At 37.5% G+C, this 19,095-nt stretch overlaps 1 protein-coding gene across 1 annotated transcript in view; it reads left to right on the top strand.

The window, feature by feature from the left end:
- The window catches only part of CNTNAP2 (contactin associated protein 2), a 1,047,354-nt gene that overhangs the window by 963,031 nt on the left and 65,228 nt on the right, over window positions 1–19,095 (top strand). Inside the window, exons 19-20 of the mRNA XM_069007741.1 lie at window positions 5,028–5,273; window positions 6,762–6,895. Coding sequence (XP_068863842.1) covers window positions 5,028–5,273; window positions 6,762–6,895 — 380 coding nt within the window. The remainder of the gene's footprint in view (window positions 1–5,027; window positions 5,274–6,761; window positions 6,896–19,095) is intronic.

Here is a 19,095-nt window from a genome sequence, read left to right as displayed (position 1 = left end):
ATAGCTTTAAATCCCCAGTTCTCAATTTCACACACTAAATGTGCCTGAAGATAGAATAAAACATTGCATGAGCTAACCAGATAAACTATGAGCATTATCACCTTCGGAGCACTCAGATTCTCTCCCAGATCAACAGCTGTGAGATTCTGACCCTTTACAGATGCCCTATGGCCAGAAGGTATTTCAGCAAACAAGTCTTAGTCTTTGTGACAGCAGCCTGGAAGTAGCAGCAATTTTAGGTGCTCCCTTGCACATTTTTTTGCCATATGATGAACAAGCAAGCTCTGGTTAATCTATATTCAGTATTCATAACTATATGTAAAATCCAAAAAGAAAGGAAGTTATGCAAAAAGAAAGAGGAATTATTCAACTGTCTACCTTGTCTGAAGAATCTTTGTATATGCATCAAGTGCTAGAACGCCTCCAGTGACCGTCCTTGCTTAGGATTGTGAAAAAGCTGCTTTTCACACCCAGAACTCCATGCAGGGAAGACCTATCATTGAGCACTGGAAAGCTGCATCTCAGAGTAATGTAACTTACTGAATCTGAGCAGGGCCAAGGAGGCATTTAGGGCCTCCAGATGGGACATGCTTGCAGCTGTAAGAACTCATTTCAGTCAGCTTTGTGAAACAAAGAGAGTCTTTTCCTGCCCCAGTTCTCATGTCCTTTTCCAGGCTTCATAGTTGTCAGGATTTTGTCTCCAGCTTCTGTAAGGCAGGTATACCCTGCCTATTAAATAAATACGCCTGTTAAACAAATAACCAGAACTACTTTCTCCTTGGTCTTCAGGTAAAAGATGGCAGAAATCAGGTCCAGTTTACTTGGAAAAATATGAGATGGCAGTTTGAGTCAGTGAGAGCTGTCCTGCTAAAGAAGGGAGATTCCACTTCTCACAATGCCACTCCTGAAAATGTCGTGTGTTGAAACTGGGGGGATTGCGGTTGTGGTCTGGGGATTTTTTCGGTAGCCCCGCAAAGCTGAAGCTTCTTTATTTATTAAGAGTAATGTATGGTACTTGATTAATGATGATTCCTATTAACATTCCTATCCCTACTGTCAGCATAGAGCAAATTTAATTGCTGTAAAGACTATTGAGCTCTGTATCTCTTATACTTATGCACCCAGATAGAGTATCTTGCTGAAGTTTTGTTCAGCCACACCTGTGCCATGCTGACAGTGTTTTTCAGAGATGAGAAAAAGGTTATGGAGAAAGAAGACAAGTTCTTTATGTGTCTGACTGTATGGCTAACAGAATTATTATAAATACTTAAGAATAGAAGAACCAACACTAACATTTCACTGCTGTAAAAAGCAGTAGAGGAGAATCAGATTCCTACTTGCATTTTCTTAGGTCTACAGCACCGCCCCTGAAATGTCATGAGACTTTGCAAGTTTTGTAGGAGAAATGGGGGTTTTTATTGCTATTTGGCTTTTTCCTCCAGTCTTTCAATACTCCTGATCCCAGACAGAATAAGAGTGTACAAAAAAAAAATTAGCTGAGTGGACAGAGGGAGACTGTGGGGATGACCAAAGAATCATAACTTTCAAAATAAGTTTGTCAGTTTTGGGTACATGTGCATTTTCTGTGGAAGTTTTGGATCAGCTTTTGCTTCACCCCTGTCCAAATTGAAGCTGGACAGTTTTGTAACATATGTGCAGTTCACACTGGGGACATGCACCTTGCTTGATAAAATTGATTCTAACAAGCCACAGTTCCTGTTCTGAGTTCCTCTACAAAGCCAGCCCAAAGTGTTTATATTTGAAAAGTCTGTCACCAGAGAGTGACTGCACTGCATATTGGTGTAGAAATAGGTATTACTTCCTGAGGAAAACAGATCTGTTACCACCACATTCATTTCCCTAAGGCCTCCGCCTTGAAAGGGCGGTTTGCAGAGCAGCCTTCACTATGCCTTATGCCTGATGTCCCAAGAGTCATCTTTTCAGATAGCATTTCAAATATTACAGAAGAAAAAAGAGTTGTGCATGGAAACTTCCTTCACATTTCAGCAGCAGGGTTTGTTCTGCATTTGACCCCCTATATTCAGGCAGCTCGAATGGTTTTCTGCATGAAGGGCTTCCATACTACTTCTAGCACAACTTCAGGAAGATTCTACACTTGTGACCTCCAGGTAGGTAGCTTTCTCATTGGTCAGCCCTCAGCATTTCCAAGTCATCATATAACTGCATTCAACATAGAGAAAATTATCTTTTAGCTATTTTTAATATGTCCTAATAGTTTAAATAGCCTGCTCCTGTGAGTTGCTGAGCACATTGCAGTTCTGCTACAAGGATTTCAGCTTCTTTCAGTAAAGAGCATAATCACGTGCATCAACCTCTTTGATGAGCTGGAACTTGAGAGGATTCAATATCTTCCTATTGAAGGCTCAATACACTCAAAAAGCCAAAGTGAACCTTCTTCTTATCTTGCCTTTTAAAAGAGGTGATGTGAATGTGAGGAGAATTTCAAGGTTCATTACAATACCCTATATGCCTGTAATAATAAAGCTACATTGAAAATTATTTTCTCAGGGAAAATCAAGTTAAACATACAGAACATTCTTTGCTCTGTCATGAAACTCTTTTTGAAAAAAAAAGTCATATAATAGAGTATTGAGAGTTGGAAGGGACCCACAAGGACCCGCAAGTTCACCTCACAGAAACACAGAATAATCTGAATATTATTTCAGAGAGCACCATTTACTTAAAGCTTTCTTTGTAGTAATGAACATTTAATAAAGCAATTTATAACATTTACAGCTCTGGAAAAATGCTTTGCACGGTTTCCAGTTAAGCCCCAGAGCAGTCCCGAGGTCAGGACTGAAGGTCCCAGTATTCCCAGAACGTGAGTCCCTGGGCAAGCACAGCGCCAGGCAATTCCAAAGATTACTCCTACAGTGAAAGGCATGACAAGCAGTAAACAGGCTGGAGGCGAACATAATTTTGCATCAGTGTGCTGTGTGCAAGTGTGGAGCCTCCACAGGGGCTGCTGTCCCCACCAGCAGTGGCAGTGTCAGGACCTGGCACGGCCGGCAGCTCTGCCAGTGCCACAGCCGCATAATTGGCAGAGCATCTGCCCCAGAAGCAGCTTGTATGAGCCACAAGTGGGGGCTGAAAAATAAATTAGTGGTCATAGGGATATTTTTAGGCCCATCTTGCAAATACTTGGAGCTACTGCTTTAGATTTTTGTGTGCTAATGCTTGTTTCCTACACCACTGTTAAAGGTAGAGGGCATCACGAGTTGGGGAAGTTTTTTCATGAAAGGGCCCTTCACTTTTAATCCAGGAGCACTAAAGTTGATACTACTGCAAAACATAGTTGTTAAATGAAATTGCATCTCCCATAACTTTTTCAGGTGATTTAAGTTCTCCCCTATAAAATTGCAGTTATAAATCCATCAGAATGATCAAATTATTTATAGCACTTAGGGACCCAGCTTGGCTCTGTGTTTTATATGTCCATATGGTCACAGCAACTGTGATATTTTGAATTTGGGAGAGTTTTCATATGGTAGCAAAAAAAAAAAAAAAAATAAAGCTTTTCCAGCAGTAGATGTAGCAAAATTCTGGAAAGAATCATCAATACAATTTTATAATTCTACCTATCCCCTTACCAACTCAGCTACTCTGAATGAATTCTGCAGGCTCTTTCCTGACTTGCTCTGTACCCATGTAGAGCTTGGAAAATAGGCACCTTCCTTCATGTGTTTTAAGATAAAGCCTTTGCTTAGAATTGTGTGAAGACTCAAAATGCTAAAACAGAATAAAAATTAATTTCTTGTTTAGATGGTCAATTTTGCACAAAACTGTGGCAACTTTGCATCATGTAGAAAGGTAGTAAATAATGAAAGACTTTTTGTTTAAAGACAGTTCATGGCTTTAAGCATTTCATAGAGCCCCTCTTTGAATACAGTACTCATATATTATGATTATAATATTTTTAATCATTATTTAATATCTTACAAAATGTTCATAAACACATATTTTTAATCAAGTTCACATATAATTTAAAAATTTCCTTTAACAATGTTGTCCCAGACAGCACAGCTGATCCAATATCACAATGTCTCTAAATGAATGACTGCCATAGGAAGTCAGTCAAGCAATGCCCATTGGAGTAGGCAATACCAGTGGTGGCCAATGGTGCAGGAATTCCTGTAGGAGGTTATCAAAGTCAGTCGTTGCTGCAAGAACATCAGCCTAGAATTATGATTTTAATGTTAGAGAAGAGGCAGGACTGCATTATTATGAGAAGCATTACTAGTGCTTTTTCAGCTGAAAGCATTAATTCCGCCAAAAGTAGGTTTATTTTCTGTCAGGAGTGTTGGAACACCACATCTTGTCTCAGATTGGTTTGAAAACTTTTTCTAGATTTCACCTCCTGGGATCTACATTTCAGGTATCTCCTGCCTCTTGTTCCCTATTGAGTCATGCTCCCTAGTTAATTTTATCTCCCCTGAGGGCATCATCATTATGGAGCTCTCACGAAGGATTGTGTTAGCTGTGGATAGCTTACAAGCATTGTGTCCAGTCCTTTCAGGGGCTGGAATTGCCATTATTCCTTTGTGAGGTCCTTCCAAATCTGCTCAAATTTGCTGGTCAGAACTGTTGTTTTTCCTTTTCCTTGACTGTTGTTTGTTTACTGTGTCCCTTAAGCCACTCTTCCTTGTACCTCCTTCCTTGGAGCATTATCTACCGCAAAATTTCAATGAGAATAAATTTAAATCATAATTATTCTTGTCTGTTGTATTGATATGACATATAGGCATAGGCTTTCTGTGTGCCCCAAAGGAAATATTTCCTTTGCTCTGTGAATCCAAGTACCCACCATTAAAATGGAGATTGCTCTTTCCATTCTCATGGGAAAATAGTGAGGCTCTTGACCTAAATATTGTGCTTAAATAATGCAGCGGTAGAAACATGCACAGATTAGTACTGATCAAGTCACAGTAATATGTTTCAACCAAAAGGTGTTGGCACATTTAATTTACCTCTTTTTTTCCCATCCTCCTTTTCCTGTTCTGTTCAAGACGTGGGAGCATTTTTTGAAGAAGGAATGTGGCTTCGTTACAATTTCCACTCCCTAGGGACTAGCGTGAAGGATTTAGTTAGCCGGACACTTTTGAGTTCTGCGGATCCTGAGATCACAGCACCTGACCTCAGCTTGAACAAGGAAGAGCTCAGCTTCAGCTTCAGCACCACCAAGTTCCCTTGTGTCTTACTGTACGTCAGCTCCTACACCCCGGACTTCATGGCTGTGCTTGTGAACCCAAGTGGTAAGCAACTGCTCTGGGATCTCTCCATTGAAGGCACAGTTGACAATACCAGGCTGACACTAAGGGGAAGCTCTGAACTGATGAGAAAATCTCTTCACCCTTGTCATGTAAAAGTAGAGCACTTAGAAATCTGAACCTTTATTCTGCTTCTACTAGATTTGGTACTCATGTAATTGTTCCGTTTTGTGGTGTTTCTTTAGCCAATCCTCCCTCACAAAACAAAACTAAACAAACAAAAGTAACTAAAAACCTGCTGTAACAGTTGGACCCATGTCATGAACCAGCAGTATGGTGGGGACAGGCAGACATCCACATGACAGCACCTGAATAGCTGAACTCCTGGCAATATCCCTAGTAGTCAGTGAAAAGTGTCATGTACTGTTCTGAAAATCTGGATACTCACTGAGGTGACTAAAATAAGGAAGCAGTATAGTATATAATGTCCTAAACGTTTTGGTGGTGGTTGAAGGTTGGATATGGACCATTTGCTGCTACAGTATTAAAACTGTATATAAACTGAATTTACTTCGATTCCAAATAGTGCCTTAGTGCCCCATGAAAATCATAATTAGGATGATTTTACTACTGCTCTCTTCTATGGGATAATACGAGTATTCTACATGCCACTCATTTTTTTCCCTTCATGGGGAAGAAAGGAGGTGCATGAGTGAAATCCAACATCACACAACTATAGTTATAAAGGTCTAAGTCTGCTCTTTTGGGCCAGAATATTTCCATTTTTCATCAAGAGTGGGGGCTGCATTTCCCTTTCCAAACATTCTTCCTTTTAATCAAATATTTAAATGTGTTATGAAGAGGAGACACTTCACTTTTGTTTAGAAAAGAAAGATCTGTTCTGGCAGTATGTTATGAATATCAATTAACCACTCCTGACTATACTTTTCTAACAACCTAACCTGAGGTTTGCATTTCACAAAATAATACTAAATTTCCATGGAAGTCCAGACGGTCACCCATCAACAACAATTAAACGTGAGAGCAAGGAAGTCCCTTGTGTGAATTATGTGTCAGTGCTAATTTGTTGTAATTTTGCCTTTATTCAGTGCATGTTGATGGTTTATTCTTTAGAAAATGTTATGCTTTGTACAATTTTGAAGAATTTTACTGCAGCAAGTATAATAATCTCAACAATAGTGTTACTCGATGTACTCAGTTTTGTACCAATTGTCCATATTGTTCAAGGCATAACTCCAATTTGTTTGGTTTGCAGTCTGGAGTGTTTACAAATACTGTGTTTTGGAGATGCTGGTCATTGTCACTCTTCTGGGTTATAAACTAGAGGCAGTTTCAGCCCAGTAACTTTATAATGTCAAACACCAGCTCTTCTCTTACTGCAGAGACCAGCTATGAGAGCAATTAAGTGTGAAATGATAACAGCTGTATGTGAAAATAAAGATGGGAAAATAGCTGGTGAATAAAGATCGAAATACCTGAGGGTGCTTTTCATGTTTTTTTCTTTTTTGCTAGGGAATCTGCAAATTCGGTACAACCTTGGGGGCACCAAAGAGCCATATAACATTGACATTGACCACAGAAACATGGCCAATGGACAGCCCCACACTGTTAATGTCACACGGAATGGACGGGACATTGTACTGCAGGTCAGTTGTTTAGTTCCATTACATATACCTTGTAGCATTTTGTTACTAGACGGGTCTCCAGCCCTCTGAAAAGATCGGTGCAATTTAGAAAATAAAAAGTACAGTAGATAGGGTTCTGCCTGCAGATCACACTCCCAGGAGTTAATAAAAGCTCTTCACTCCCTCCCTTGGATCAAGCCATGTTGTTCTGAAATCTTCATTTTAGTGTGATGACAGCTGGGCTAATACAGGTGTCACTGTAGATGCCTGAGGGCATCAGAGACATCTGGGCTGATAGATAACGTGGGACTTAGGATAAAACCGTGCCATTCTGGAGCAGCAGCTGGAAGCCAGGAGGGATACCCTACAGCATCTTAAATGGTAGTGAAGCCTGATGCAAAATATATCATTCCGTTAGGTCCTGAGTCTGCAAATGAGAATGTCTTTAAATTTAAATTTACCCTGCAGTCCAGTGAAATCGCAAGAGCAGTTTTGCAAAGATGAGCAGATGCTTAAGTGTTTGTGTGACATGAGTCTGGGACAGAGAGTATTGTTGAATATCTTTGGCTTATTTAGGTTTTAGTACAGCACAGGTAGGGACTTCATCTCTCCGTGTATCTCAGTTTACAAAACTTTGAGATAGTATAATGCTATTTTAATAACTGAGGGAAGTGCTGCAAGAAGCAGTCAGTGTTTGCAGGCAGCCTCCTCTTTCTCTGATCATTACAGAACTCTCTTTTCATTCCCTGGTTGTCACATCTGCAAACATGGAGTTTGCAAGCAGGGTATAAGAACAGTTTCGTCAGTAGGAGAGTCAGGTGGATAGGATAAATTAATCTGGATTTGTTAGTTCAGAAGAAGCAAACCAAACCAGTAACAAATGAAATATAAAAAGGGGAAGTTTCCTTGGGAACCAAGCCAAAAGGTGAAGGATAATACTCATCACAGTATTATCTACCTAAAGGTTAAATATATATTCATTAAAATCTAACAGCTATTGTTTCAAGGCATCAAAAGGAAACTTTTCAGTGCATTACAATGTCATGTGACTGAGGCTGGCAGTATTCAGAGTAACACTGAATGCATTGAAGTATAATTGTCACAAAATTATTTTAAAAATGCCAAATAACCTAAAAAATATATACATGATACATGCAAACTCTTTTCAGGCTGTTGGATGTTGGGGGGGATATATATTGATATATATGTCTGTCTTGCATGTTGTTGCATTTATTTCCCCTACAGCTAAATGGAAGCTAAGGAAGATGTAGAGTTTATTGTCCCTCTGGTGTTAAACACTTTTATTCTGGGGAAGTATGGCATGTTTCCTATGGAATCCTAGCTGGATGATTTAGGCAGCTGTAAAACTAAATAAATTATTTTCCAAAGGGATCAGAGGAGATACCTTGCCCATTTGGAAAATGTGTACAGTTAAATGTTACAGCCTTGCCACAGCTCACCTGAATTTGGTTCCAAACAATTTTCTCACAGTGTTTTATGAGACCACTGCCTATCTAGGACTTTGAAGAGCCAGAAACATTTTGGTTAGTGTTTCTCTGCTGGGGTAAAATTTTTTTAAACCTATTTCATGTGCTTAAAGTGCAGCTGGTTTATGTAACCAGAAAGGAGATACATTTGAGGCTTGTTACATGAGATGATCTGTCTGATGCACATGCAAGAATAGGGAAAGAAGGGACCCATACAAAACAAATCCAGAAATCCTATCCTTAGAGTATCCTGAAAGAGACTATTTCTATCAAATTTTGTTTATTCTCCATAAGTTTATTACTTATCTCATTACCTTCTGTTAATGAGAGAACTAATATGAACAGAAATGAATCTCCTAAATAGATTGTTCACTTGAAAATTATTCCTGTTTTCAAAAATGAATTCCTCACAGTGTTTGAAAATACAGAAGATATAAATACAGTTTTTCTCAGTATTCAGAGTACAAATCATAAAGTATGAGTTTTCTCTTGCAGATCTGAGCTATGAACATTTGAGTAGACTTTTATTTCCTGCTAAATCCTTCTCGAACCTGATGAGCAGCTGGTTTTCTTGCTTTTAAAGAAGACAGCTTGCTTGCCAGGTGCTATTGCTCACACTTCCACATCTCTACACGGCATAAAAGTGTCACAAGAAGGATTTATTTCTCATCAAAGCTTCAATTCAAGAGCACTCAGTATTTTTGAGATCTTAACAGCAAGTTCACACTTAGAATACCTGTCTTTCTAACTTACTGAAATAACCCTGTAGAGCCAGAGAGATTTAAAAAATCTGAAGCCAGGCAATAAATTGCTACCATATACACTGTGAGAACTAGAGTTTTATCATGATTCTCAGGACTTTCACTTACATATAAATATGAAAAAAGACTCATTAATGAACTCTATGTGAATCCACCTCATGCTAGCAGACAGGAGACCACTGATTACATACATAAAATCAGAATTTGAGGTGGGATTTGAAATCAACATAGCCACAACACTGTATGTCCATAAGGTAACAAGCCCAAGAACAAACATTTAGTGTGAATTGCTGTTATGATAATTGCATCCCTATTCCTAACATACCATGGCAGTCAAGACTGAAGGTAGCAGCAAAGGCTTTGTCAAATGGTTTTTATATTTCAGTTTTATACATTTACTGACTGCAGACAAATCAATAGTTAGTTCTACATGAAATAACAAGCTCTCAATTGCGTTGCCAGTGGTTTCTCAAGGATAAGATTAAGGCTATACAGTCAATTTACATGTCAGAAAAAGCAAATTACATAAATTCAGGAACAAAGATATGCTTATTTTCTCTTGTTTCCATGAGGTGGACAAAATTAACATTTGATAATAACAGTTCCTATCCCTCCCCTCTAGCAAAATACCAGATACTAGTAACCATGGCACACCTCCAACGCTATATTATTTCACCTGTGGCAAGAAAAAGCCCAGACTGAGGATGGGGAATGCACTATTCCAATAAATGACATTTCAAGAGCTGAGCTTTAGGTTATGGAGGGCAAGTTTTGCTTTGTTTGATTTCATTAAAAGATTTCATGCTTCAGCAGGGTATTTTACATATCATAAAAACCAGATCACTCTTTACCAAGTGTTCATGGGTGATTAACACTATTCACACATCAGTAAAATCTTCTTTGAAGAGAGCCAAGGACAAAAGCTCCCTAGCTGAGGTTCTGATCCAAAGCCCATTGAAGTGAATGAAACGCCTTCCATTGCCTCCAGCAGGCTTTAAATTGTACCTTAAAGAACTGTGATAGTTGCATCCTGTGTGCAAGATTCATACCTTCTGCTTCTTTGCATGTCCCCAGAATAAAATCGGGATGGAATCTGGATCAGAGACTTTTCTGCTCTGTTGCGGAAAGGTAGATCAGCCTGCTAAAAAGAAAAAAGAAAATAAAAAAAAATTTAAAAAAAAAATTTAAAAAAAAATTTAAAAAAAAAGGAAAAGAACCAGTATGATATGCTTTGAGTGTTAGTGGAATAAAGCTGATAGTCAACAGACTTAGGCTGGACCTCTCAGCTTCCTTGCTTGTACATTCTCAACAGGTCTCCAGCTCTCAATCCCTGCTTTAAAGCCATTTCTGGTAATGGGTTATGAGTCACAGTTTATAATACCTTCTTTGTTCCTGAGAAGGATTATATCTGAGCAACTTCTTCAGGACTCTGAAGAAACTCTGTCCAAAACTATGAGTATGCTTTCAGGAAAACTATCAGCAGCCACTGCTCATCTTCTCAGAAGGCCACACAAAAGGATGGCTGACAGTTCTCTGTTTCAGCCTTGGACAATATGTCAAAATGTGATGGAGGGGCTGTACACAACAATACCATATATTCTCAATATTAATTGCTGACTTTGCACAAAATGAGCTAAATTATGAAGCTTTATGGCTAAATCTTGACCTGAACTCAGCTGAAGCTGAGAATAATCAGAAAATGTGTTTGTACAAATCTTCATTTTCCAACTTCATGAGAGGCAAGCAAGAGTATATACCCATCTTTTTGAAAAAATGGTCAATGAAATATCTGACCCTTACCCAAGTGAAATCAAGAAGAAAAATAATTTTTTCAAGTCCATTTCCATTTTGAGCTCTGCACTACTTGAAAAGAGATAACTGCAAACTCCTAGATGCTTTAAAAATATAAATCATACAAAATTAATTCAAAACTATTCTGAATTACAAAATAAAATGGTAAATATCATAGCAATAAAATAAAATGGATGAAGTGGAGCAAGGCAGTCTGCATCTAATCCCCATCTTAAAAGCAATGACTATATCAAAGATTTTATAATTGTATATTAAATTTTGTTCTCATTAAAGGGAGTGGGAACTTTCTCATAGACTTCAGTGAGGCTATAATTTCATCTCCCATCATTATTGATGCTGTAGAATTACACCTAGCTATTGTATTTCCTATATTTTGAAACCTCAACAGAATATGATCACTGTTTGAGCTGTTGCTTAAGAGAGGCCATAAAATTCCCCAAATTATTTTCTGCATCTAACCCAAAAATAATGATAGCAGTAAAATAAATTTTCTAGAAAGACATTTTATCTAGCTTTAAAGACTTCAAATGATAGAAAATTTACCATATCCTTTGCCTATGTCTTATGCTGTATAAGTACCATCCTTGTAAAGAATTTGCACCTAATTTACAGTTTGAATTATGCAGACTTCAACATTTAACTTTGGGATCTTTGTGTCTATACTTGATAGATGAAAGAAATGTTTAGTGTCAGGTGTCACTCCCCTTCACACTTTCTTAGAGATGCTGATTAAAACATCTTTTCATCTTGTCTGCAAGATGCTAAATAAACTGATCTATTTTAGTATAGCATCATCCATCTATAGTTTTTGAGACTGAAAACAATTTTTTAACTCTTCTCTGAAAACTGTCCCTTTGAGTCACATTTTGAAAACATTTACCCTAGGATTAGAAATGGCAATGATTGTTATGCCATCAAAATTATGTAGAAATACCATCTTTATTTATGTCCTTCATTTTCTGGGAATTATGCTGCCTCAGCCTCCTTTGGGTAGTGCAGTAAATTGTCTAGACACCAGATTAATTTGAAGGCTGGTTTAGCTAACATTTCACTGGTAGGGAATGGGGAAGTACTGTTCATGATTTGAAAGGAGCCAGTCAGAGAGTATTTACAAATTCCATAGCTGCTGACATGAATAAAACATGTTTTAAGTATCCAGGACTTTAATCACAGGTAAAACATGTAAACCATAGTTAACATCAATGCAACAGTTAACCCTGTGCTTTGTTTCCTAATACCCAGGTAATTCTATTCTACTGAAAGAATAATTAATGAATTTCCAAACACGTTTTGCTTAAAGGAAAAAGAAAATCATTTGTTCTATCAATAGCAAAGGCCTTCCGCTGAAATGAATTATTTAAAATCCCTGGGGATACATCCTTTTCACTATGTATTGCCCTTCTGTAGTGGCAATGTATTACTCAAAATGCTAGTGCCACAGAAAGGCAAACTCAGACCATTTTCTAGAGCAGAGTCATACATTAGATCTGCATGTTTAATGCATTAGCACTTAGTTTACCCATAACTGCTAAGCTCTTTTTTCAATCAGAAGTCACAAGAAAGTGGTTTCTACTCAGGTTTGAAAATATAGGGGTTTCTTTGTTGTTTTTTTTTTGTTTTGTTTTGTTTTTTTCACAAATAAGTGACAAAGTAGACTAAAAAGTTATCAATAGCTATCAATAAACTTTTGAAAATAAAACAAAGCTTTATTGATATAGTATATCATGCCTATTACCCTGAGCAACATCTGGTTTCCAAAACATAAATAATTACAGATCCTGATCTTCACATAATTCAAGTTCCTTCCAACTATAAGAATGTTCCAGATGTTGCAAATGACCAGGTGTTCAATACTCAAAAGTGTCTGTAAACAACAGCAAGAAACAGCAGAACAGAATTTCAATTGTGTGTCCCAGAATCAGAAATGAGCAAATAATTCACTGATTGTTAATTTTTTACCTGTTCTTTTGTGCTCACAGAATGACCATGAGATCCAAGCAGTTTTGTTGATTTAAACCTCCACTGAATTTACTCAATTTCTTTATTTTGCAGTGTGACTCACAATATTTCAGTTAAAAAGGGTAATTATGGGTAGACAGGAACCTCATAAATGAACAACTTCTACTTCCCTTTTGTGTGTGACAGAGTTGGTTAGTGGCACGTGCCAAGGTAAGCCAGCACACCCCCACTGAATCTCAGCTCAATGAAGGCCAGACAAAATGTTTCCAAAAACCAGAACTCCTTTCACTCTTCAATAAACACGCAGGTGGAATATCCTCACCCTGAACATCAGGACATGGCACCAGATCTTTCCCTTATTGGCAGATACACAGTGGGAAAATCATGACCCATATATCCCCATCTCAGGCTGACAAAGTATATATCTTTACAAAACTTTTACCCTCTGCATCAGCTGAGATAGTTACAAATGTAGAGGCCTTTTGGAAGAATATTCCTCTTTACTTTCTATTCTGTAAAACTGCTCCATAGAAGAGGAACTCTTTTACATATCCATCCTTCTCATATCTTTTTAGCAGAGCTTGTGTTGCTGGATTCAGAGTCATGTTTCAGCTGCCTGGTCCCAAACTTTGCCCATGTCTAGGCTATGTATCATGATAAGACCCAGAAGTGAAATGTCTTCCTCACCCTACACCCCCGTTTTCCTTGGAAATAAAGCTAAGGCCATTCAGGTCAGAAGGGAGCATGGTACAGTCTGATATTTCCTGAGTCTGCATATCAGAGCAGAGCAAAGGTCTGCAGAGCGTATCAGCAGGCTTATCCACCTCACAAACGTGTTACTTACATTGGCTTATGCTGAAACTATTTCCTTCTTCTATAATGCATTTTCAGTGATGAGTGTGTGTCTTCCTTGGCCTGTGTGATTTCTAGTTTGATACAATTTTATTGGAATTAAAGAAACAAGGAAAGAATAAAAAAATCATTAAGTAATTCCAGAGTCCAAGACAAAGCTAAAAAAGTCAAAACCTATCATGAAATAGGTGGTTTCCATTATATGGAAGTACACATTGGACAAATTAATGTCCTGTGAAAGTCATCTTTAGGTACCTGAGGTAGATCTCTTTAATTTTAATGACTTGGCATTATATGACTTTCTATTGCTTCTGTTAACATTTATTGTAATTCATCTACTAAAGAGAGCAATAAAAAGTCAACAGATGTGAAAGAAGCATCAGAGAATTGTTTCACTTGAAGGCAGCCAAACTAAATAGTGTGCCTTTCCTTATCAGTGCTTCTGTTACATTTTGAGTTATGTTCCTACATTTCCTTTTAAATTTTATCCAAATTTCTGTTGTTTTTTAGAGGGAGGCGAATTATCCCTGTCATTATTTAGCAGAGCAACAGCAGCTTTCAGATATATATATACAAGCTTTCTGCACATAAATGATTCAAGTTTTAAACCAGGAAAAAAACCAAACCTTTATATTTGTTTTATTTTTTTCTGCAATGTATCTATGTTTTTCTGTCTGTATCACATGTTAATCGCATATTTTATATATATCCCTCCATAAAAGAGACTTTATCATAAAATACTGTAGTTGACCTTGATTAAAAAGAAAAAAAAAAAGCTAAAGGCTAAATCAGTGCATTAAACCAGAAAAACAGATTTTTAGGAGTGGTTCCTAAAATAGTATTTACTATACCTCTATAGAAATTTCATCTGCAGAGCTCAAAGCACAATGCAAACCTTTAGTTTGCCTTACACCACCCTGGTGAAGTGTGTCCCTCCTCCTGTGTTCCAGATGAGCAGTGAGGCTGCAGGTCTGTGACAGTCTAAGGCAGTAAAAAATGCTGGGTTTATGGTCCTGACTGTTTCTCTGGATCCACTACTCATTTACAGTCCATGGCTTGTCCCTGCTCTGGCTCTGATCTCATCTCACCAACCTGGGTCAAGGGCTTGACCCGTCAGAAACACATCAGCGGAGCACTAGTGCCACACTAAGGAAGGAGCTGAATTGCAGCAAGAGTGGCCATGATCGGCCCAAGGAATTACACAATTATCACTCCAGTCTGCTCCTTTCCTCTTTTACTAGAAAAAAAAAAAAAAAAATCAAATCAAATATCGCAGTATTAAAAATATTGTTTTAAGTTTTTTCCTAACCTTTTAGCAATTGAATAATCATCTTTATTTCACCAATAAAAAGAATGTCATAATACCTCCCACTTGATTTTCATAGTCAACTTCCTGCTTTCTCATACACTGCTATCATACTCGTGAGGAGCTCCATCTAAACACCTGCATACCACCTTGTTATTTTCTTGGGGCCTCATGCCTAGTCTGTGCTAACTTTGTAGGCATTTTTGAGCAGGAACCTTTTTTGTTATGTATTATTATAGAATTCAGCACAAAAAGCCCTTGTTCAGGAGTAGAAAAGTTTGGAACAAAAGTGGTAAATCATCATAATAATGCAGAAGAGAAATACTGCATTGATCGTGATGATAACACCCCCTTCTTTCTCCTGCTATTACTGAAGTCAATAGGAGAGATGTATTGACGTCAGATGGTGTGAGATTAAGCCTTACAGCATTATTATTCCATCTGATTTGGACAATTTTTTAAAATAAAATATCTCCAGCATAAAGAAAAACCTTAACTTCATAGCAGTGCACAGGCTGGGTTGACAATGATTCAGATATAAATATATCCACAGGGTGAATATAAGGTATGTGTTTGTGTTTCCACCTTTTTTTTACCAAGACTACTAAGGTGATGCAGACATTATGTTTGCCCTTAGACTGATATCTCTGTTAGTCTCAGAACTCCCATCAAGATTAGTTTTATTATCTAAGTGAACAGTAATTTAAAAGAAAGAGAATTTTATTGAACTTCTGCTTAAATCCAAACAACTTCAGAAAAAGGCAGTCTGCCTTGACGTGATGTGACTTCAGAACTGAAACTGCAAGTTCCTCAGAAACTGCCACCTATTTTCGTCTGTGTAACACTCAAAGCCACACTGTATGTTTATATGAAGCTCAAATTAAATTATTCAGTTTTTAAAGAAAAGTAGCTGTAATGAAAAATCTAAAATATAATTTTAAAACTAATTTAATACAAAATCATGACATCAACGTCTATGTATGCAGGAGTTCTATTTAATTTTCATTAAATAATGTAATAACTTTTTTCAAATATCATTTGACACTACTAATTCCTTTTTTATTACGTCTTCTATTAAATTGATAGGCTAGTATCTCATGCAAAGACTGCAGGCTGCTCCGTTCCAGCTGCTTGCACTGGAGCCCCCACTGGATGGCAGTCACATACAACTTTGGAAAGAATTCAGCATGCTGCTTTAACTCACAGACCTGTAAAGAAACCCTAGGTTGAGTGTCTCAAAAACAAAAAGAAAAAAAATAAAAAACAAAACAAAACAAAGTTTCTTTTATTAGGTAATCCTAGTTTAGTACAAAGACATGCAATAAAAGCAAGTGGACAGAAATCTCCCTATTCCCTCACCCACTATTCCCTACACCCACTGTCTTGGGGTGCATCATTTCATTCCAGGCGCCAGGATTAGAGAAGGGCGTCGCTCAAAGCTGTGGAAAGCAATGCAGGTGTCCCCTGACAAGAGACCCCAGAGCTGGCAGTGGAGCAGGAGCTGGCTCTATACCCGATCCGGAATGTTTGCTCCAGAAAATTGGTATCAACAGCTTTTAAGTAGAGATTTATTTTAACTAGGAATCAGGACAACCCAAAACTTCAGACAGCCATTAAGACAATCCATAGCTGAACCCATTGGGATATCTTCCCTTGACTTCAATGGGATGTGAAAAATATATGTGAGCAGATAGGTTCAGGTTTTTATTCAGTACAAGACGTCTGTTTAAATGAGCAAACCTCAGCAGTAAAGTGTCTGTTGCTGTTAGAGCCTGCAGTGTAACACAGCATTAGCCTCATTATTGCAACCCCTTTTGCCTCTGTACCAGGACAGAATGCTCTGCTATGCTGAAATCCCAAGGGAAGGTGAGGTCAATGGAAGGACTTTTGAGGGTTTTTTTTAAATCTGGCCAAGGTTACTGCTAACTAACCTGTTCCAAGATGGGGAAAGAGAGGGCCTTTCCACATTCTGAGCACTACCTGAAGACAAAGGGAGTCTTAGCACAATGCAGCTGGCAGGATTTGATATTCTGTAACTGTGCATGCAAATGTTTACAGTGGTTCATGTTTTAAATTGACTTTTCATTTTGATGTATGTCCTGCAGATACAACCAGTGTACCCAGGTAAAGGCAGTATGTACATTAGGCAGGGATGGGTTTTTTATTGCTTGTTACTAATTACTTGTTACTCTGACAGTGGACACATGGCTACTGCTTTAGGACATCCACCATAAGTCGATAAGTTAAATCATAGATTGATAATTATTTTAATTCATTCATATTTTATCTGATTAATGACGCTCTATCAACACCACTGCTCAGATTCCAGATCTCAACAAAAATAAATATTTCAGAATTGCTCCAGATTGATTCTGAAAAAGAAAGAACCTATATGTTGATGATACTGACAGAGACCAATGCATGTAGTAGAATGCCAGATTATTTTATCAGAGTTTCTTCAGCATATTTGAAGTCATATTAATAAAAGGAAATCCTAGAAGATGAATCCTGAGTATGTATTGGAAACAATTCCTCTGCAGGCAAAAAAGTTACCTGAGGTTAACCTCTTGACATATGAGAGAATGGAGAATCAGTGTTTTGTGGATTAGTCTTCACCAATCTTTACCTGATACACCTCTCTAAAGTCTACACCTTTCATTTAATAACCACAAGGGTAAATACCATGAGAGATCTGAGCCATTTCTATTTGTCTCCTGAAATAAGAAGGGAATTTTTTTTCCACCTGATATGCCTGCGGTTCCCATTGCAAATGGGTCTGGCACTTGCCATGTTGGATGTTGGAAAATTTCCCTTCTATCAGGAAAACCAATAGTAAGCACTTAAATGAAGTGTGTACTTAGTAGGGCCTGAGGTGGTTGAGGTTGCAATCTGTTTTGTATTTCAACCCTTTTTATTGACTACATCCTTTCAAAAATAACTCTTTTGATTTTGAATTTATATAACTCTCATTTCAGGTAAAATGTGTATTTCTGCTCTTTATTAAAAATCTAAGAAAAACTGTTCAAGATACTCTAAAAAAACTGAAGCTCCTTATTTTCTGAGTAAGAAGATGGAACTATGATTTTCCATGTATTTATCTCAAAATAATCGTGTGAATACTAGTTATGACAAATTAAAAATCATTTCTGAATATTAAGACTTGCTAGACCTTTTTTGCAAACTGCAGAGACTGTTTTTCCTGTCTACTACATATATACACTTTTCTTCTTGGGTTTTTATGGAATTATGAGAAAGACAGGACTCCTCCAATTATTATAGTTTTTGAGATGGTTGCCTCTGCAGATTCATGACACCAGTAGGCTTTACCTGAGCTCACAGCATTCCAGGGTATCAGGGGATTCAGCCCTTCAGTTCTATGCTACCTGCCATTCATTTACTTTTAACCACTGAACTGAGTATTTGCAGTATCATTAAAACAAAGTAATCCACAATAACATTTTGAAATTAGAAACATGGCAAAAAGATATGGGAAAATATTGCATGCCCTGTAGAGTTGCCATTTTTTGAGAATTACTTCTGCAGTCTATTGTACCCTGTAAAGTCTTAAATCACATATATTAGTCTCTATCCTGTTTTGTGCCAAGGCAAGGCCAGAATAAAATAAACTATTACTGTTCTGTCCTCTTTAAGCCTGCATAATAAGCATGCAAGGCTGAGAAAATAAATAACAACAGTAGAGATAAAAATTCATCCCAGTTACCTTTATGAAATGTGAACATCAAAACTCTATTGAGCTATATTAAACTCTGTTAACAGCACTATTACTAAGCACAGGCAATTCATTTTATTACTCTCTTTCTTCACATTTTTCTGTTAAATAGCTAAAAACCAGGGGAAAATATGCTAATGTAACATGGTTGCTGTGTCATATGAGGGACAATATGCATTTCCTGTAGATTAAACTATTTAGCTAAGTTGATTACTCTTGAATTTATTTAGGTTTCAATGGGCATCATCACAATAAAATTGAACAACATTCTCAACAAGAAAGCAATAAGCATGAAGTGCAAAAAAAGAATGCCT

This window comes from Aphelocoma coerulescens, chromosome 2 (assembly GCF_041296385.1).
Source record: "Aphelocoma coerulescens isolate FSJ_1873_10779 chromosome 2, UR_Acoe_1.0, whole genome shotgun sequence".
NCBI classification, from domain to species: Eukaryota; Metazoa; Chordata; class Aves; order Passeriformes; family Corvidae; genus Aphelocoma; species Aphelocoma coerulescens.
This window is presented reverse-complemented; position numbering and strand designations above follow the sequence as displayed.